General features: G+C 39.6%; 1 protein-coding gene across 2 annotated transcripts; it reads left to right on the plus strand.

Moving 5' to 3' along the window:
* The first annotated feature begins 4,076 nt into the window (after nt 1-4,076).
* LOC140105406 (steroidogenic acute regulatory protein, mitochondrial-like) lies at nt 4,077-14,327 on the plus strand. Of its 2 annotated transcripts, none has more exons than XM_072129344.1 (7): nt 4,077-4,225; nt 5,846-5,965; nt 9,415-9,554; nt 9,637-9,804; nt 10,511-10,695; nt 11,199-11,292; nt 12,666-14,327. In XM_072129344.1, the coding sequence occupies exons 1-7, from the start codon at nt 4,162-4,164 to the stop codon at nt 12,768-12,770; spliced, it is 876 nt and encodes a 291-aa protein (XP_071985445.1). In that variant the 5' UTR covers nt 4,077-4,161; the 3' UTR covers nt 12,771-14,327. The 2 variants fall into 2 exon arrangements, with proteins under 2 accessions (XP_071985445.1, XP_071985446.1); XM_072129345.1 differs by having other exon boundaries at nt 4,080-4,225; nt 9,637-9,795.
* The last annotated feature ends 8,886 nt before the right edge of the window (nt 14,328-23,213 follow it).

A 23,213-nucleotide genomic window follows, 5' to 3' on the forward strand; every position in this document is an offset into this window, starting at 1 on the left:
GTATTAAAACACAATAAAACCTATATAAATTTGGTATCACCGCGATTGCACCGAACCAGAGAATAAAGTAGGCATGTTATTTGGAGCGAAGAGTGAAAGTCGTAAAGACTGAGCCCACGAGAACGTGACGCACATGCGGGTTTTTTTCAATTTTTCCACATTTGGAATTTTTTTTCAGCTTCGCAGTACACGACATGTTAAAATAAAAAACATCATGGGAAAGTAAAATTTGTTACGCACAAAATAAGCCCTCACACAGGTCTGTACACGTAAAAATGAAAAAGTTATGGATTTTTGAATTTGGAGAGCGAGAAATCAGCCGAAAAACCCTGCGTCCTTAAGGGGTTAATTATGGGATTGGTTTGGTTTATGCCTCCTGAAAAATAGCATGGCCTTTATAACTGTCTACTACAGGAAACCCCTAAATACTCTCTCCTCCATCCCACACTATCCACTTGGGCCCAGTGGGTAAAATTATTCTAGGGGCCCACTGAACTTCAACTTCAGAAACCCTATTTTTATTGACCTCTAAGAACATTCATTGTGTTACAATTTGGTTCTTTTGTGGGTCAGTTAGTTACTAAAAAGCACAATAAATAACCCCTGGTAATCAAAGATTGCTTTCTGGAGATGATAGGAGAGGGGAAACAGTTTTTTAAAGTATTCTAAAGTTACAAAAGTGGTTAAAAAATCCTTATTTGTATAATATATTGATTTTTATTTCAACTTAACTCAAAATGAACATAATAAATACAGTCCCTATTGTGTGACGTTTTGATATATAATTTATAGTCTTGGGTAAACAGAACGACTATGGTGTTGTTTTACATATTGTGGATGGGGGATTTTTCAGTAATTCATTAGGAAATATATATCAGACGCAGACTATCAGAGTATCTCTGCGTTTGATATATCGGACGCTGAGCCTTAAGGCAGTGCGCTCAGCGCCTGAAATATCAGATGCAGAGCGCTAAGAGGTTAAGCATTATAAACAATTCATACAAGACAGACAGGGGAATACACCTTTGCGCTGTCTACCTGTAAGGATGATTTGTCTTGTACTCTTTAGGGGCCCTACATCCGATCTTATTAAATAATCACGGATACTTTTACACTTCCTGTAAGAGAAAAGAGGAGGATTCCTAAATTCATCTATTTCGGGTATAATTTTGGCAACACCCTAACTCTCATTTCTATATGTTGGAATAAACAGTATTCTCTTTTGGGCTAATTTAACCGTTTCATCCTTAATCATATCCATTGGTTCACATGTACATTACTTTTTGTAGTAATTATTTGTCATGACGCCCTTAAGATATCGTCTACCCCAATTTGTCCATCATGGAATCCAATTTGGGGGAATAACCTTTCCTCCTGACTCACTATCCTTTTAACTCTAAGGAGCTGACTGCAGGGAAGCGTGTTGACCATTGGTCTCGGATGATGGCTCTCAGATCTAAGGAGTTGATTCCAGTCAGTGGGTTTGACATATAAATCAGTGTGTATCACAATCCCTTCCAACTTTACCAGTACATCCAAAAATTGGATCTCATTATATGATTTAACCATGGTGAATTTAACCATTGTGCCACATTTAGCAGAATACTTAGAAGTTACCATTTTTTTGCCACTGCCCTGAGGCCTTGTGTGTGATTAATGGAAGTATATAAAGATGTTACATTAAATAATTATACCAATATCAAATTCTCAAAACCAGATATATCAACATTGCCAAGCTTTGCTAAGAAGTCCAATGTATCTTGAGTATAGGAGTCCCCTTCAATTGCAAATAGTCTTAGTGTCTACATTTGATAACACAGAGTCTGCTGGCCACTATCGGCCTACCAGGGGGATCAATAAGTCTTTTGTGAACTTTTGTCAATACATATATTGATGGAGTCACAGACTTATCAACAGACATATATTTATACAGATCATCATCAATAACATCATCAGTCTTTATAAAGCTTCAAAGAAACTTCATTATCATCGAGCTGTCTCCAAATTTTAGCTAAGTAGGATGACGATGAAAGCACCCCCTTTTCCTTCCGGTCTCCTGCTTTCTCTGATAGCCGGATATCAGCCCTGCTCCTGCGATCTGAAAGGAAGAAACTGCAGCGAAGCAGAAGACTTCTTGGATGAAAAGGTAACGCATTATTCCTGTGTACTATAAGGCAAGGAAAAGGGAAGTTTTTTTGCAAGTTTGAAAGAGGTCCTCTTCCTTAATGCAATGGAACAGGCTGAAAGTTTCTTCCACCATTCCCTGTCAAATATGTTAGCTGTACAGGCGGTCCCCTACTTAAGAACACTCGACTTACATACGACCCCTAGTTACAAACAGACCTCTGGATGTTGGTAATTTATTGTACTTTAGTCCTAGGCTACAATAATCAGCTCTAACAGTTATCACAGGTGTCTGTAATGAAGCTTTAGTGTTAATATTGATTCTTATGACAACTCAAAATTATTAAAATGCAATTGTCACAGAGACCAAAAAAGTTCTGGCTGGGATTACAATGATAAAATATACAGTTCCGACTTACATACAAACTCAACTTAAGAACAAACCTACAGACCCTATCTTGTGTGTAACCCGGGGACTGCCTGTATATATTAAAACCACCAAACTAGTTCCAAACTTTAGTCTACCAGGCCAGAATACTATATATCATTTATAGGCTATAAGACTGTTAGCATTCCTAAGCTTATAACAAACATTGCATAAATCGGCAGTCTAGGGAAGTGGTCCCAAGCCATTTTTTTTAAACATGGCCCAGTTGCATAGCAAAACTTTTTCCAGAGACCAGTTAGGGTGAATATAATTTTCCTCCTCTTGTATTCCACACACCCCCTGTCACCTTTTTTCAGCCCTCTCCTTATAATGCTGCCTTTTCTGTAGCCCCCTCCTTATAATGCCACCTTGTCTGTAGCCCCCTCCTTATAATGCACTCTTTTCTGTAGGCCTCCTCTAATAATGTCCCCTTTACTGTTGCCCATCTCCTTACATCCCCCTTTTCTGTAGCTTTCTCTGGTCCCATATTTTGGTGCGGGGCTATGCAGCATTTATTTCTACACCAGCTCCTACCTGGCATAGAAATAAGCACAGCTTTTGATACGAGTGCACCAGCATGGGGACAGGAAAGTGGTTCTGCAGCAGATAAGGCATTATGTTTTGCAGAAGCTCAGGTGTGGATTATGACATTCTTCGGGAACTGTGTGGTGTGTATTATGAGGTCCAGCAGCAGCTGAGGTGTCTATTGTGATGTTTTGCATCAGCTATGGTCTGTATTGTGATGTTCTGCAGAAATTGAGTATTACAGTGTTCTGCAGCAGCTGAGGGGGGAATTGTGATGCTCAGCAGTACCTGAGGTGTGAATTATTCGGTTCTGCGACAGATGTCAGCAGAACTTTTTTTGTGAGGGGAAGGGGGGAATGTGGGGTTTTCCCTGTTTGCTAAATTACCTAAAATCTGCCCTGATTCCTACTTCAATTCCATCCTGTGAGAGATGTGACTGGAGAATGTAGCACTGAATGATCCAAAGTAAGTAAAGATTTGGGCTTAGGACATTACAGAAAATAAATAGAATTATTAAAGGTCTATGGCTTTGTTAGCAAGCTGCAGTCTACCACATGGCCATGGAAGAATGATGTCAGGTATATCTTTGTAATACAGTAGTAGGTAAATAGTTGGGATTGAATGTACAAATATCTTTTTCCAGTATACAATGAAGTGAAATCGCTTCTAAATGGCAGCTCTCTGTAATCATTTTAGAGACTTAATAATGGAAAGATGAAATGTTTGAAATACTCTATTTGTCAGTAAAAACTTATTTAAGAGAAGATGTGCGTCGTTCTTCTTCAAGGTCTCTTAGAGGAAGCCTATGCAAATCTCACGCCAGATAGCACTTTATATGCAGATGTGTACAGTAAAGATGAAAGATATTCGCTCTGTGAACTTGTGACTGATTACTTTTTCCTCCTTCTGCCTCTCCCTCCCTTTGGGCTTTCTCTGTCCTTGGACGCCATCCACCAGCCTGTTCTATCTAGGAGCTTCGCTGCGTATCATCAGGTGCTGTCCTTCAGGATAACTATAAAGATAGGACAGTGAAGTATGAACAGCCTCTCCAGCAAGGGAAGGCCGGACTGCACATAGATAACACCATGCTTCCTGCAACGCTCAAACTCTGCTGCGGCATTTCCCACCAGCATCTCCGGAAACTCACTGGTACAGTAAGAGCACTGGCTCCTATGCAATGAATATATGCCTTTAATATATTACTTCATATTAATAGTATTTATTAGTTTACTTTTTTACAGCATTCCCTGTTTTTCTCATCTTTATTTGTTATGCAATTACTTATGTGTTATAGATGTTATTAGATGTATTCTCCTAACAATTTGTCTTTGTGCATCTTTGATTTGTAGTACAGTATATATATATATATATATATATATATATATATTTATATATATATATATATTGTGTGTGTATATAGTGACATGATATTACACCTTAAAGGTGTCAATTTAGTGCTCAGGTTGTAGCAGTATATGACATAAGCAATGGCAAATTGCAACATGACTATTAGATTGTATTGTGATCTGAATGGCTTTTCTATTATAACTCATATGACTGTTCAGTATATGTGGGTATCATAGTAAATCTGTAGTGACTGCTCCATTCATCTATCTGGGGCTTGCTGATATCCATGTGGATGCTGAACATAACTATTTAGATGCATAGTCATAGCAATGAGTGCAATAATTGTTACTTGGGTAAACATACCCTAAATACTATTTATTTCTAGATCTCTATATGCACATCTTAAAACAGATCATACAAACAGTGGAGATTTCAATTACATATTTTTAGAATGTTCTAGAATTTAGCATATTTCACAATACAACAACACAACTCCAGCAAACCTAGACTTGTTGTTCGATGGGCTGCAGAGCAGCCAATGAGGCATCTTTACACCCTATTGGCCAGGGGGATACCTAGTTGATTCTGCATCCCATCTTACAAAATGTCTGAGTTAGGCAGAGCTTTCGAATGAAGGACGTTGAACATAAAGTTCTATCCCACTCATCTCTAATCAACACTTATGTCTTAGGTGGACAGTGTCTCAATGTGTCCGGTGTCCCCTTTGCTCCATACAAAAAGTCTATATGCCTATATGTCCCATATATTTTTAATGGAGAGATAGCATGCTCAAACGACATGTCAATGAAACAGTGGGACATGGGACCCTTGCATTTATTAATAGGGATCCCAGTGATTGGACCCCAACCAATAAAGGAAAGGGAAAAAAAATAGATTCTTAAAAAAGTGTAGTATATTCTCTATCATATATTATATAACAAAATCTTCCTGCAACTCCTACACTCAAAAAGTCTTAATATGGGGCCCTCAGACCAAAACAGTCTCTGCCCCTGCCTTATTAGATAGATTGAGCAGAACCTTTTCTTTTGTCACATTCCCTTGGCACTTTTTGGATAATAATAATTATTATTGTAGTTTCTATTTTTCATCTCTAGCTTAGACTGCTTCATACATCATTATACCATGGCATAGGGGGATACGTCACCACGACTTTTGTCAGCACCATGGATAGGGACTTGAAAAGGTCTCTATTTGGTTGACATTTTTGCATGATGTTCATGTAGAATATCATCTGGAGATCATTATATATCTGTATAGGTCGTATAATGAATGGCCTAGTATTTCTCATAGTATTCTTGTAGGTTAATATAATAGGCATCTGCCTTAGGGTTATTGTAATGGAAATTGTCATATTAACTACTTTGTCTCTGTATAGTCCTGTATAATTTTCTTTATTTTTAGGTCTACAACGTCCTGCTGTTGGTGTTTTTGGAAAGGAAATGTCAAAATTAATTTTGAAGACACCAAATGGCTTCCCAAATATACCAGAGTCTCTGCAGAAAATAATATGCACAAAATTAGGTAAGTTGATCCATTGTCAAGACGATCTTTTATATCAATACTAAACTATTATATGTTCTTAAATAGAGAATATATACATTTAATCTTTGTAGTATCATTGAGATAATATAATGCTAAGAGAATTAGGGTTAATATTCCTTCTATACTTGGAGTACAGTGATAAAGTCCTATATATGGATGTAGCAATTTGAACTTAACCACTGTGGCAAACTTAAAAAACTCTGTTTTCATAGTGCATCACACTTTCACTTAGGCTACATTCACTTGAACATGTAACAGCCCTATCGTAGCCGGGAAGGCACATGCCCGGCACATTGGAGAGGAGGAGAGGTGACCCCTCCCCTGTCCATAGAGATGCATGGCGCATGGCCATGCAAACGTGGAAAGATAGAACATGTTCTATCTTTTCCACTTGTGTACGGAGCTCAGCACTGTGTGCGCCCATTGCTGTCTATGTGGGACTTAAGTGCGGCAACAATCTTGCGGCCGTACATACGTCCCCCAAACATTCATGTGAATGGGGCCTTAGTCATAGAATAGCCACAACATTGTTTGATTGGCAAACCCTGACTTCGTCCAGAAGTTTTGGTTTGGCAATCGAGCTCAACCATAAAAACTGGTTGGTGGGCTGCAGAGCAGTATATATGGGATGTTAAGTTAAGGATGTTTAAAAAGGAGTGTGTGCTCTTACAACAACCTAGTGCCGCCGTCGGCATATGCCCTTGGGTGATCACTCCCCATTTAGATGTCGCTGGTGGCTTTTTTGGTGACATTTAAAGGCATTTAAACACCTGCACTAGCCCGTAAGTGTTTTCTCTAATCACTGAAGTCTGAACATGCCCCTATTAAAGACCCATTTATACTCAACAGCTATTAATCACTTGGTTCAAAATAATTGTAGTGATATTTGGTCATATTCATTTATTGTGACCTCATATATAACACACCACTCCTTGGGGGATATTTTATTCTGCCTCTTGATGTATCCGGCTGCCAGTAGTGCAGCCTGGCGTAGAAAAAGAACGCAGCCGGCGACTTTTCACTCCCGTCCGGCCGCGCCCCCCGCTCGCGTGAAGGTGGCGGATTGGGGAAAATAATCGCAAAAGCTAGCAATAAGCTAACATTTGCGATTATTTCAGGGCCTCTGCGCCAATGGCGGTGCGCAGAGGTCCTGATAAATATGCCCCCTTAAGTCTTTACTACGACCCCATTATGCACCATTTCACTATACTATAACCCCTTCCATAATCAACCCAAATGTGCTCCCATTCCTTAATACAATAACCTGTCTATGCCCCACTCCTGTACACCCCTTTTCCCACACTTCTATTAACTATGAATTCTCTATGCTCCCACGTCTTAATATAATATGACCACCCACTCTTAAAGATTAATCAATTATATGTTCCCACCTCTACATACTGTTAACTCACCTCTATATACTATAAACACAATGCATTCACACCTATTCCTACTATGACTCCCTGGGCTACTTCTCCTATAGTTCATGACAGCATTGTCAGCCTATGGTAGAAATCTTGCCCAGGATGAGATTTAAAAAGTAAATGGATGCCCTTTGCACAGGCCCTCAAGTGCCTAATGGCAAATACGGCCTACAGGGAACATACAATGTAAACGGAACCTCACCACACAGGAATACAAATACTTTACTAGGAGTGGTAAATACATTAAAAAATCAACTACAAAGAGAACTTGCCACTGAGAAGCCACGTTTTTGCGCTCTTTCACGTATGAAAAGTCGCCGGCAGCAGCGAGTGCGCAGGCGCGGGGACAGTAACGCCCCGCGTCGGCCCACTCCCGTCCGGCCGCGCCCCCCGCTCGGCAGGACGCGCCCCCCCCCCTTCACGCCCCACTGAGGAAAATAATCGCAAAAGCTAGCAATAAGCTAGCATTTGCGATTATTTCAGGGCCTCTGCGCCAATGGCGGTGCACAGAGGTCCTGATAAATATGCCCCCTTAAGTCTATACTACGACCCCATTATGCACCATTTCACTATACTATAACCCCTTCCATAATCAACCCATATGTGCTCCCATTCCTTAATACAATAACCTGTCTATGCCCCCACTCCTGTACACCCCTTTTCCCACACTTCTATTACTATGAATTCTCTATGCTCCCACGTCTTAATATAATATGACCACCCACTCTTAAAGATTAATAAATTATATGTTCCCACCTCTACATACTGTTAACTCACCTCTATATACTATAAACACAATGGGGGTCATTTACTAAGGGCCCGATTCGCGTTTTCCCGACGTGTTACCCGAATATTTCCGATTTGCGCCGATTGTACCTGAATTGCCCCGGGATTTTGGCGCACGCGATCGGATTGTGGCGCATCGGCGCTGGCATGCACGCGACGGAAATCGGGGGGCGTGGCCGAACGAAAACCCGACGGATTCGGAAAAACCGCCGCATTTAAGACAAAGAATGTGTCGCGAAAATTACACTTACCTTCACCAGGTATAGGCCGGTGAATTTCAGGGCATTGCAGCGCGCCTCCGGGGAACTTCAGCGCAGCAGCGCCACCTGGTGGACCGCGGAGGAACTACCTTGGTGAATCCCGTCCGGACCCGAATCCACCGCAGAGAACGCGCCGCTGGATCGTGAACGGACCGGGTAAGTAAATCTGCCCCAATGCATTCACAACTATTCCTACTATGACTCCCTGGGCTACTTCTCCTATAGTTCATGACAGCATTGTCAGCCTATGGTAGAAATCTTGCCCAGGATGAGATTTAAAAAGTAAATGGACGTCCTTTGCACAGGCAAATACGGCCTACAGTGAACATACAATGTAAACGGAACATCACCACACAGGAATACAAATACTTTACTAGGAGTGGTAAATACATTAAAAAATCAACCACAAAGAGAACCTGCCACTGAGAAGCCACGTTTTTGTGCTCTTTAAAACCTTGAACCATTTTATTGATGTCATTTCTTTTCTATATGTTAGAGAACCAGAAATATAGGCGGTTACAGACAAAGATTAGAGTCACAAATACATTTCCTTTTCTATAAGTAAAGGGGTCATTTTAAACATAAAAACTGAATAGTAAAGGCTCTTTCATTGTCCAGAATTGTAGCCGTGATATGGCTGCACCAATTGCAGACAGATCACGGCCACAATAGAAGTCTATGGCTCCCAGTCACGGTGCAGTCTTCCTATGGAGAGAGGATGGGTGAGGAGTGCTCATCCCTCCCCCATCCTCCTCTTGGCCCTGTGATTGCCCAGGATTCCTTTTGGACAAAAACATGGCTGTCTGAATGCACCCTAAGAATTATATTTTCTACCCTACCTGCTCTATGCTTAGTGTTGAATATGCTGATGGCAGTTCCACATTAAGAACCATTAAGTTGGATGGAAAAATTGGTATGTGTATGTCCTGTTAACATTTTCATTTGTTGCATTTTAAAGGAATTAATACAGTCCCTGACACCAGAGAAACTTCAATGCCTTCCAGCCAAGAGTTGTTTTACTTTTCTCAAGCTGAGGACACCCTTCATAGTGCAATTTGTATGCTCCAACAAGATGGTTGGCAAGCGGAAACACAACAGGTAGGGGTCATGGCAATATACCCTAGAGGTGAAAACATGACTGCATACAATTTCTTTTTTAATTTTATATTATTTTCTGCAGGAAAATGGTGATTGGATTCTCAGTAAAACATTCCCAAGAATAGGAAAGGTATTTCGTGCAGAAGCAGTTATCGACTCCCCTCCAGAACACATTTATAGTCAACTTTTTGAAAAACTTGAACAAATGGATCGGTGGAACCCAAGCATCAGTAAAGTGCAGGTAATGAAGGTAATAATTATTGGCACGAAAGCAACCAGTAGTTCAATTGGATTGGGACATTTAACTTTCAGTAAAAGTAACAACTTGATTGAGGTTGATAAAGCCACCAATATCCGCAGGATGGGCCAAACATATTATGTGTATGGGACATACTGACTCCACAACCATTTTCTATCTTAAAGTAATTGACTAGCTGTATGATCTTGAGGAATTAAATTAATAGTATTGAATTGTGGTCAATTAAATTAATAGTTGTCTGGGGAGCATCAGAGTGGGTCATGTCCACCAAAGCAAGTCACTAGTTGTAGATGCCTATTCTCTGATGTCCATGTGGACTGCATAGTAATTTTTTTTAAAATAAAGATATAAAGCCACTGATTTAGCATGAAAGAATGTTCCAATATTTAAAGAGTCCAAATTGTATCTTATTCCATAATTAGTGCAAAGTAACAATAGGGTAAACTTGCCTTTTTGGCCACAAATTGATAAACAAGTGATAATCGATAATCATCCTTTTATGGTTGTGTAAATCAACCTATAAATGCACAGAGGTGGGACAGCACTATTATTGGTTTTGGAGGCATTTTAAACTTTTAAATTAAAGGCTGTCTTTAACCTCAAACATAGAATTTTGCATAAAATAAGGTCAACATTTCCTGTTTCTCCCAAAGATTTCACTCTAGTAGCAGGGTCATCCGTTATCCTTTTTTTCTAGATTCTACAAAGGATTGGAAGAAATACTCTATTGACAAGAGAAATAACAGCACAGATTCCTTCAAATATGGTCAGCCAGAGAGACTTTGTGAGTGTACGACACTGCTACCGAAAAGGATCCTCATTGTATCTTATTGGAACTGCCACTGATTCTCAATTAATGCCTCCTCAAAAGGGAACAATAAGGTAGGGAGATTTCCGTCGAATCAAAGTTTTTTATTTTGTCTCTGAATTTTAGTTGTTTTAGGCCTGGTTGTAATGTCAAATATATTTTGTGGACAACATGATTCTGTTTCAGAGATTGGCACATAACTGTAAATGCCGATTTTCAGTTAGCCGCAAAAAAACATAGCTAGCTCACAGACGCCATTGACGTCTATTGTGCACAGTCACGGCCTTTTCACATTTTATTTTATATTGCTGATTCACTTACAATTATCATTGTAGAATTGCAATAAGTGATCAGCAAGTACCGTAGTTTAAGAGGTATCCACATGAACAGTATTTAGGACCCCCATTGTCAAGAAAGGAGGGATCAGCATAAATCATCTTATTAAAAAATGTGATTTGATTTTAACCACTCTTCCCTCTACCCTAAATAATTGACTATTTGCACATTTTAGAGTGACTTGGCCATTAGCATTGGTTTATAATCAGAGTGCTTATAAAGGTTTGCTTTTATGTTGCAGGGCAGAAGTCGGGCTTACCTGTATTGTTCTTCGCCCCATTGATGGAGAAAGTGGAAAAACACATTTCACATGGCTACTAAGCCTAGACCTTAAGGTAGGTTTAACTCTAGTAAGGCAAGGGAATGCAACTCAAACACAGTGGGGAGGGGCTTAGCCAAAACACATGTGTTTCAGTGGAAAGGCATTCGTGTTCCAGCCAAGCCTCACCATATTGGGGCACATTTAAGTACCCGGTCCCGTCATGATCCTGCTGTGAGTTGTGTGACGAAAATGAACTTTGCTGCGATTCTTGGTGTATGTAAGTGTATGTCTTGCAACACAATTTCAAAGTTAAATCTTGCACTCAGTCCAAATCCGTTGGATTGGCCAGGGCCTCATTCACACCATCATGATGGGTGGCATGATTTGGCAGCAGAATTTGTCACCAGATCACGGCCCCCATTGAGGTTTATGACACCGAGTTTCGGTGCGGTTAGCACTTATTTTTCAATGGAGAGGGGAGGAGTGAAGCACCCACTCCTCCACAATTCTCCACCCTGCCCTGTTCTCACCTGGGATCCAGTCAATGCAAGCACATGGCAGTGTGACTATAGCCTTAGTGTTCTTTCATTATTAAAGGATGTCACCAGTTGATATCATTTTCCACAGTTTTTATTTAAAGGGGTGTTTCCACAAAGACAAGTTTCTTAAATGTACTCATGATAACAAAATAACACATTCTCTAATTCACAGTTATTAACAAAAATACAACATTTCATAGATATAATTAAGACCTGGTGGTTAAAATTTTGGTTGTCCCTGGATCCGACCATAAATCTCCTGGTTATGGTCGGATTCTTCTTACGATTTGAGAACTTTCTTTCATGGGCAAACCTCTTTAAATCTAGATATATTATAGAAGCAGTCATGCTAATCTGTACCCACAACCACATCTAGTAATACATCACTGTCATGATGAGGTTGTTAGAAGTCAGATATAATAATGTTAATATATATTTTGTTAGGTGATGTGTCTTTTTTTCATTTATGGTGTGAATTTTATTTGGGATTTCAATGCAAAGTTGCCTGTGTCAGTAAGTGTTCTCCTAGCAAATCCCCCACTGCTCCAGTGTAGTCACTACAGTGGCCACCACTGATCTTCTTTATTTGCCCGGAGTGATGATGTCACATATATGACTGCAGCCAATCACAGCAGAATAATGCTGAGGCCAATTATTATCTGTAGTGTATTATCTCTGCAGGACAAGTTAAAAAAACAACACTATATCTGTTTGCTAGTTGCATGTTCACAGTATGTATGAGTAACCCATCGTAGTGGCCCGAAATGTGTCACCTGATTTTTTTTTTTTGTCAGTGAATTTTTGTGTTTTGGAACCTAGTAGTTTTTTTCGTGATTTTTTTCTAAAATACTGAACATTTTAACACATAATAGACAATTACTTAAACAATCACATTTCCTTTTCGTAGGGTTGGATACCGCAGTCTGTGACTGACCAAGCCCTGTCAAAGTCACAAGCTGATTTCATTAAACATCTGAGGAGACATCTATCATCAAGAGAAAACATCTGTTAGCTACTTATCGGAGTCAAAGACCAAAGATCTATATAGGATCCAATGATATATACGATTAGATTAACTTCCTGTGATGGTGCTGATAGAGGTTTGACAACATGGACATCGACCAAATCATATAATTTAAAGGTCATGAAAGCAAATTTCTCCCTATCATGCCCGAACCTATGCTTAGGTCCTACAGTAATGGAAGCAGTGACGTAACTATATACACTATGTCCACTACGCACCCGATTACTGGCCACAATAAGTGGCATGTGACTGATAAGGTTGATGATTGGCTGTAGCAGTGAGGTGGTGTATACAGCCATACGTCACTGCTGCACTCTGTGAAATGAAAGTGAAACAAGTCAAAAATGAATAAAGTCTATGCCTTTTATTATTTTTTAACAATAGAAAAATACACTTAAAAAATATATGTCAACACATACATTAGATAAGTATTTTCACATACAATAGCTCCATGATGCCCTAAATATATATATATATATATATATATATATATATATATATATATATTTATATATACCCAGATTTTGTAATGGAAACTATTCAAACCATAGGTAGCAAACACAATGAAAACAAAGTTAAATCCTCCCAACCAAGTAACATTACACAGACAGGGAAGAATGTTTATCACGACTGGTGCTATATAAGCCAATGTCCCTCCCCAGTGTGCAGGAGTAAAATGTACCTTAAAAAAAAATATATATTTTATTTATATATCTCCATATCATCTTATTTATTTACAGACATATCCTGTGCATCTCCTTTATATTTAACTTGTTAAGGAACAGTTATATTTAACAACACTTTCAGGAATAATTTCTTAAAATCTGATTGACCGCCAGAGATCAAGACCATTACCTCTAAGCTCCGCATCTGATAGTACTACATTGTCAGAAAAGTGCGGAATGCAAATATCTGGACTGTAAGTTATGTACATAGCTGTTTATGTAGAAACTGTGGCACACCATTTCATGGGTACTGTAGCTCGGCTTAATATAAGTAAAAGCTGTAATATCAAAAATAACCAGTAGACAGCGCCATTTCTGAAAGACTACAACCATGTTTGCCTTATGTAGCACAACTGCTCTAAATTTGATATTTTGGATATCATAATATCATAGTTCAAAAAAGACACATGTCCATCAAGTTCAACCACAGAAGGGAAGGGGTTGGATGAGGAAGGGATTTAGGGGAAACAATTCTATATAACATAACTATCAATGTTATTTAGGTGTAAAAAGGCATCCAGACTCTTCTTGAAGCTCTCCGCTGTCCCTGCTGTAGCCAGCGCCTGAGGCAGGCTATTCCACAGATTAGCAGTTCTCATAGAAATCACCAAAGATCTGTGTGTAAATGTGTGTAAATCTATATATAGTACAACCATATATAAAAATATATCAGTACAGGTTTAAAACTTGCATGATATGAAAATAATTGTATGTATATATAAACTCCATAAACAGTATGTATGTTTTATCTAATAATGTACAGCTTTGTATAATAAAATTGCTTTGTTACATGTATTAAATCTACTGAAGTAGACTGAAATAGTTTGAATTTGTTGTTTCTTTTTTTCTGCAATTTTCAATATTAATTGATATTTTTAATCCATGGATCAATTGATCACTTGAAAGCAATGCGGATTCAATAATAACTTGACACAGGCTGTAATGACGTATTGACAACCACTGACACAAATGTCAGAATTTTTCCAAACCTAATAGTCTTGAAATCACTTCCACTTGTAAGTGTATTCGTGCGAGTAATGATTTTATTGTATTAGAGAATTGCTCAGGCAGCTATTGCAAGATATGCAACTATGTTCAACCAAATGTACTCAAATGTCACATAATGACTGTCATTCGTCACTGTGCACTGAGCAGTTCTTCCAATAATAACCCTGCGGGAGTCTGTAGTATAGTGTAGACTGTGTCCTCTATATGTTTTATTGATACAGGTCAAGTAGTTTCCATATAGAAGCCATAATCGTAGTTCCCAGATTTCTCCCGGTAGAGGGAGCCATTACATCACATTCACTTCTATTCACATCGTGACTTTCCACGTTGTGGTTTTAATATACAGTGCTTCAGACAAAGATATGACAGGCTGTACTGTAAGACAATGTCATATGAACAAAATAACAATACTGCCAGAGGCGGATTAAGGGTAACAAGGGCCGTGCCTCATGATACTACAGTGGGGGAAATTTATCAATGCCCTTTTGGCTTAAAAAAAAGGTGCAAAGTGCTGATTTGCGTATTTTCTACTTAATAGAGTTTTTCGCCACCCTCCCAACATTCTGAAAATTTATTGTGGCAAAAGCGACCAGATTTAGAAAATAAATGACAAGGTTTGCGCCTTGTTATATAACATGCACATGCTGCATCGGGATAAGGGGTATCAATATCAGCGTGACAAATTGGTCTAGATAGATCCCCCTAGTGAATATTTAAGCATTAAATATTAAATATTACACATTCAAGCATAGGGTGGCATAATTAGATACAGGAGCATTCTTCTGACAGGTTGGACCTAAAACCAGGTCTGATCTGGCAGATATTTCTGCTATAGTTTTCCAGAGACTATAGTAAATACTAGGTAACAAGAATACCGGGTCACAACAGAAATGGCAGCGTGAATGCCACAGTCAGCAGCATTTACTACAGTAGCAGCAAGTCAGATGAAGCGCCACCAGCGCCAAACAGCTGTCGTGTACCTTGTGTTTCTGTAAGTCTCTACGTTCCTCCCTCCCCAACATGGATTTGTTTGTTGTGAAATATTTGTGAGTGTATAGCAATAAATGGATTAAGAAGAAAGAATTTGGTGAGTGCCGTTCTACTATTACTACTATAGTCGATGACGTCACAGGGAGCGACGATCCACGGCAAGACAGACCATGAGCCCTTTCCATATACCGGCACCTGACGCGAGCCGTACTATTACGGTGCACATCGTGAAGGGGTTAAGGAAAACAAAGTAAATCTTTTGGAGTGGCCATCACAAAGCCATGATCTCAATCCTGCTAGTGAAAATGTATTGTCAAAGCTAAAAAGGAAGGGGCAGCAAGGCGGCTACACACATGGCTATTGTGAGAAGCTTGTGGAAGGAGATCCAAAGTGTTTCAATCATACAAATCAAGGGTAATGGTACCAAATACTAATGAAATAAATGGAAACTTTTGACTTTGCAGAAAGTAATAAAAGTGCCTTAAAAATTCTCCCTCCTTCATTATTCTGGCATTTGGCACATATAAATAATTTTGTTAATCCTAATTGACCTAAATCAGGAGATGTTAATTCTAATTTCATATCAGAAAGTGAGAAAACATGCATATGTGTCTTTTAGTGTATGTAACCTTCTGGTTGCATGTATATGTACCATATATACTTGAGTATAAGCCTAGTTTTTCAGCACAAAAAATGTGCTGAAAACCCAAACTCGGCTTATACTCGAGTAAAAAATATACATTTTACCAGGTTTTTGTGGTAAAATTAGGGGCCTCGGCTTATACTTGAGTCGGCTTATACTCGAGTATATACGGTAATTCATTTACATATTGAACCACATATGATATACATATCAATATACTAACACACACAAACTCCCATATCATGCCATGCTTCCTAATACCATGCTTCCTAATGTGAAGTTCATGCTCTGACAACCCCCTCTGGTAGCAGGCAGATTTTTAACTAGATTAATGTTTTGGATGGTAATGCAACCTAGAATCTGGGGCCCTAAATGGAACATTGAGTACCCACTACTGAGTACTCCACTGTGATAAGGTGCAATCTATATTGTAAGTAAAGTACAGTACATCCCAGTATTAAATGGAATTCTTTAACAGTTTCATAGAAAGTGGGCAGTCACATGTGGCGCTTCCATGGAAACACATATCCAGTAGGGGCGGACTGGCCATTGTACCCACCGGGAATTTTCCCGGTGGGCCGGTCGGTCCTGGGCCGGTGTGGGGCCGGTCCGGAGCTGGTGCGGGGCCGGTCCGCACTCCCTACAACTTTTCATCTAATCTATAGTACCTGCATCGTACGATCGTTCGATGCAGGTACTATTGATTAGTACACAGACGCAGCGCAGCACCGCTGCTTCTGCGTATAAAGGGCAGCTACACAGGTCGCGCAATTGACGTCATTGCGCGACCTGTGTAGCGTGGAGGAGGCTGGCACTTACCGTGTCAGCTGTCCGGCCCTCCCTGCAGCTCCGCGGCTTGGTGTTGAGGCGCGGAGCAGTGACGTCACTATCCCGCGCCTCTACACCAAGCCACAGAAGACCGAGGGAAGAAACCTGTGCTTAAAAGGGTGAGTATGATGTTTTGTTTTGTTTTTAATGATAGAATGGGGACAATAATTATTTCTGGGGCGGGAGGGGGTGCATTAAGGCTGGCAGGAGGCATAAATTATAGGTCTGGGCAGGGGGGAAGGCATTAATTATATGTCTGGGGTGGGGGGGTGCATTAAGGCTGGCAGGGGGCATAAATTATAGGTCTGGGGCAGGGGGGGGGCATTAATTATATGTCTGGGGCGGGGGGGGAGGGCATTATTCTATATCTGGGGCTGGTAGGGGGCATAAATTATATGTCTGGGGCAGGGGGCATTATTGTATATCTAGGGCTGGCAGGGGGCATACATTATATGTCTGGGGCGGGGGGAGGGCATTATTCTATATCTGGGGCTGGTAGGGGGCATTAATTATATGTCTGGGACGGGGGGGGGGGCATTAATTATATGTCTGGGGCAAGGGGCATTATTGTATATCTAGGGCTGGCAGGGGGCATAAATTATATGTCTGGGGCAGGGGCATAAATTATATGTCTGGGGCGGGGGGGGGGCATTATTGTATATCTAGGACTAGCAGGGGGCATTAATTCTACATCTGGGGCTGGCAAGGGGCATCAATTATATGGTGGGGGCATTATTGTATATCTGGAGCTGGCAGGGGGCATTAATTATATGTCGGGGTCATTATTCTATATCTTGGGCTGGCGGGGGCATTAATTATATGTCTGGGGCGGGGGGGCATTATTCTATGTCTGGGGTAGGTTGGGGCCATTATTCTATTTCTGGGGCAGGCTGGGGGTATTAATTCTATGTCTGGGGCAGGCGGGTGCCATTAATTCTATGTCTGGGGCGGGCTGGGGCCATTAGTTCTATTTCTGGGGTAGGCTGGGGCCATTAGTTCTATTTCTGGGGCAGGCTGGGGCCATTAATTCTATGTCTGGGGTAGGCTTGGGCCATTAATTCTATGTCTGGGGTAGGCTGGGGCCATTAATTCTATGTCTGGGGTAGGCTTGGGCCATTAATTCTATGTCTGGGGTAGGCTTGGGCCATTAATTCTATGTCTGGGTAAGGCTTGGGCCATTAATTCTATGTCTGGGGTAGGCTGGGGCCATTAATTCTATGTCTGGGGTAGGCTGGGGCCATTCATTCTATGTCTGGGGTAGGCTGGGGCCATTAATTCTATGTCTAGGGTAGGCTTGGGCCATTAATTCTATGTCTGGGGTAGGCTTGGGCCATTAATTCTATGTCTGGGGTAGGCTTGGGCCATTAATTCTATGTCTGGGGTAGGCTGGGGCCATTAATTCTATGTCTGGGGTAGGCTGGGGCCATTAATTCTATGTCTGGGGTAGGCTGGGGCCATTAATTCTATGTCTGGGGCAGGCTGGGGCCATTAATTTTATGTCTGGGGTAGGCTGGGGCCATTAATTCTATGTCTGGGGCAGGCTGGGGGCATAAATTCTATGTCTGGGGCAGGCTGGGGGCATAAATTCTATGTCTGGGGTAGGCTGGGGGCATTAATTTTATGACTGGGGAAGGCTGGGGCCATTCAATTTATGTCTGGGGCAGTCTGTGGCATTGATTCTGTGTCTGGGGCAGGCTGGGGGCATTAATTTTATGACTGGGGTAGGCCGGGGCCATTATTATTACACCTGGGTCATAGTCGGAGCTCTATCAATACTGGGGTGGAAGTGGGGGGTTAAGGAGGTTAAAGGTGAGAAAGAAGAAATACATTATCCTTACATTATGGGGCACTATTTGTGTGGTACTAATATTGTAGGGGGCTCTATTACAGTATTTGGGGCACAGTATTGGTGGTAGCAGAAGAAGGGACAATGGGAAAGTGCAGAACATAAGACGTCTGTGTGGTAAACTCTGCAGGAAAGCTGTGTACCTGGAGGAAGAGACAAGGTGATGGTGGAACTAATTGAGAAGAGGAACGAGCACAATCCGGGGACACGTCACCTGATGTCACTGGATGCAAAAGGTGAGGATCTCATGTGTTTTCTGTAGCTGTATATGATAAATACTGATTTTTTTCATGTTCGCTTCTGTGTATATATGTAGTATTATAGTAGTTATATTCCTGTACATAGGGGGCAGTATTATAGTAGTTATATTCTTGTACATAGAGGGCAGTAATATAGTAGTTATATTCTTGTACATAGGGGGCAGTATTATAGTAGTTATATTCTTGTACATAGAGGGCAGTAATATAGTAGTTATATTCTTGTACATAGCGGCAGTATTATAGTAGTTATATTCTTGTACATAGAGGGCAGTAATATAGTAGTTATATTCTTGTACATAGGGGGCAGTATTATAGTAGTTATATTCCTGTACATAGGGGGCAGTATTATAGTAGTTATATTCTTGTACATAGGGGGCAGTATTATAGTAGTTATATTCTTGTACATAGGGGGCAGTATTATAGTAGTTATATCCCTGTACATAGGGGCAGTATTATAGTAGTTATATTCTTGTACATAGGGGGCAGTATTATAGTAGTTATATTCCTGTACATAGGGGCAGTATTATTGTAGTTATATTCCTGTACATAGGTGGCAGTATTATAGTAGTTATATTCTTGTACATAGGGGGCAGTATTATAGTAGTTATATCCCTGTACATAGGGGCAGTATTATAGTAGTTATATTCTTGTACATAGGGGGCAGTATTATAGTAGTTATATTCCTGTACATAGGGGCAGTATTATTGTAGTTATATTCCTGTACATAGGTGGCAGTATTATAGTAGTTATATTCTTGTACATAGGGGGCAGTATTATAGTAGTTATATCCCTGTACATAGGGGGGCAGTATTATAGTAGTTATATTCCTGTACATAGGGGGCAGTATTATAGTAGTTATATTCTTGTACATAGGGGCAGTATTATAGTAGTTATATTCTTGTACATAGGGGGCAGTATTATAGTAGTTATATTCTTGTACATAGGGGGCAGTATTATAGTAGTTATATTCTTGTACATAGGGGGCAGTATTATAGTAGTTATATTCTTGTACATAGGGGCAGTATTATAGTAGTTATAGTCTTGTACATAGGGGGCAGTATTATAGTAGTTATATTCTTGTACATAGGGGGCAGTATTATAGTAGTTATATTCTTGTACATAGGGGGCAGTATTATAGTAGTTATATTCATGTACATAGGGGCAGTATTATAGTAGTTATATTCTTGTACATAGGGAGCTGTATTATAGTAGTTATATTCTTGTACATAGGGGGCAGTATTATAGTAGTTATATTCTTGTACATAGGGGGCAGTAATATAGTAGTTATATTCTTGTACATAGGGGGCAGTATTATAGTAGTTATATTCTTGTACATAGAGGGCAGTAATATAGTAGTTATATTCTTGTACATAGCGGCAGTATTATAGTAGTTATATTCTTGTACATAGAGGGCAGTAATATAGTAGTTATATTCTTGTACATAGGGGGCAGTATTATAGTAGTTATATTCCTGTACATAGGGGGCAGTATTATAGTAGTTATATTCTTGTACATAGGGGGCAGTATTATAGTAGTTATATTCTTGTACATAGGGGGCAGTATTATAGTAGTTATATCCCTGTACATAGGGGCAGTATTATAGTAGTTATATTCTTGTACATAGGGGGCAGTATTATAGTAGTTATATTCCTGTACATAGGGGCAGTATTATTGTAGTTATATTCCTGTACATAGGTGGCAGTATTATAGTAGTTATATTCTTGTACATAGGGGGCAGTATTATAGTAGTTATATCCCTGTACATAGGGGGGCAGTATTATAGTAGTTATATTCCTGTACATAGGGGGCAGTATTATAGTAGTTATATTCTTGTACATAGGGGCAGTATTATAGTAGTTATATTCTTGTACATAGGGGGCAGTATTATAGTAGTTATATTCTTGTACATAGGGGGCAGTATTATAGTAGTTATATTCTTGTACATAGGGGGCAGTATTATAGTAGTTATATTCTTGTACATAGGGGGCAGTATTATAGTAGTTATATTCTTGTACATAGGGGGCAGTATTATAGTAGTTATATTCTTGTACATAGGGGCAGTATTATAGTAGTTATAGTCTTGTACATAGGGGGCAGTATTATAGTAGTTATATTCTTGTACATAGGGGGCAGTATTATAGTAGTTATATTCTTGTACATAGGGGGCAGTATTATAGTAGTTATATTCCTGTACATAGGGGCAGTATTATAGTAGTTATATTCTTGTACATAGGGAGCTGTATTATAGTAGTTATATTCTTGTACATAGGGGGCAGTATTATAGTAGTTATATTCTTGTACATAGGGGGCAGTAATATAGTAGTTATATTCTTGTACATAGGGGGCAGTATTATAGTAGTTATATTCTTGTACATAGAGGGCAGTAATATAGTAGTTATATTCTTGTACATAGCGGCAGTATTATAGTAGTTATATTCTTGTACATAGAGGGCAGTAATATAGTAGTTATATTCTTGTACATAGGGGGCAGTATTATAGTAGTTATATTCCTGTACATAGGGGGCAGTATTATAGTAGTTATATTCTTGTACATAGGGGGCAGTATTATAGTAGTTATATTCTTGTACATAGGGGGCAGTATTATAGTAGTTATATCCCTGTACATAGGGGCAGTATTATAGTAGTTATATTCTTGTACATAGGGGGCAGTATTATAGTAGTTATATTCCTGTACATAGGGGCAGTATTATTGTAGTTATATTCCTGTACATAGGTGGCAGTATTATAGTAGTTATATTCTTGTACATAGGGGGCAGTATTATAGTAGTTATATCCCTGTACATAGGGGGGCAGTATTATAGTAGTTATATTCCTGTACATAGGGGGCAGTATTATAGTAGTTATATTCTTGTACATAGGGGCAGTATTATAGTAGTTATATTCTTGTACATAGGGGGCAGTATTATAGTAGTTATATTCTTGTACATAGGGGGCAGTATTATAGTAGTTATATTCTTGTACATAGGGGGCAGTATTATAGTAGTTATATTCTTGTACATAGGGGCAGTATTATAGTAGTTATAGTCTTGTACATAGGGGGCAGTATTATAGTAGTTATATTCTTGTACATAGGGGGCAGTATTATAGTAGTTATATTCTTGTACATAGGGGGCAGTATTATAGTAGTTATATTCTTGTACATAGGGGGCAGTATTATAGTAGTTATATTCCTGTACATAGGGGCAGTATTATAGTAGTTATATTCTTGTACATAGGGGCAGTATTATAGTAGTTATATTCCTGTACATAGGGGAAAGGTATATAAGGCTTACCGGGTCGTGTGTTTGCATCATTTACTGATCGACAGGTCACATTCTTTGCACATCAGATTCACTTACTAGTAAAAGATGTTCTTGTTTTGCGTTAAGGCCATCTACCAACAATTTGTCTGTTATAACCCCACCCACATTATCTGACCACACCCACTTGTTTTGACTCCACCCATAAAATGGGGCCACTTTTACAGTTTTTTCCAGGGCCATTTTAAATTCCCAGTCCGCCCCTGAGGTAGGGTGGATCACCACCTAAAGCTGCATGAGTGTTAGGTAGCAGTCATGGTGATCTGTGTAATCATATACCGTTGTGTTAAGGACTCACCCAGAGCAGTTGCAGGAGCTACAAAACTCGATTAAAATTAAACTGCAGAATTTTTAGAGCCAGAATCAACAGCTGGCGTGCACATGCTCATATGATGTTTAACCACTTCTTGTCCTTTGCCTAAGTTTGAATTCCAATTTAGGCAGGTAATTGAAATTATAGGCTTCAGAACTTCAAATAAAGATATTTTAATAAGAAAAGGCCTTTGGTTATAAAGATTTTACTGCAGGCACAGGTGCAGCTGATGCGGGCGGAATTGGATCCATGAAGGACTTCTTATATATACAGTGGTTACAGATAGAATTCAGACCCCTTTACATTTTTCACTGTTTTATTGCAGCCAGTTGGTAAAATCCAAAAAGTTTCTTTTTAGCTCAGTTAAATGAACCCTGCACCCCATCTTCGCAGAACAAAAAACTGAAAATGGATATTTTTTGCCAATTTACTAAACAACAGAAATATCACATGCACATAAGTATTCAGCCCCTTTGCTCAGTATTAAGTAGAAATGGA

The sequence above is a fragment of the Engystomops pustulosus genome, chromosome 11 (genome assembly GCF_040894005.1).
Source record: "Engystomops pustulosus chromosome 11, aEngPut4.maternal, whole genome shotgun sequence".
Classification (NCBI taxonomy): domain Eukaryota; kingdom Metazoa; phylum Chordata; class Amphibia; order Anura; family Leptodactylidae; genus Engystomops; species Engystomops pustulosus.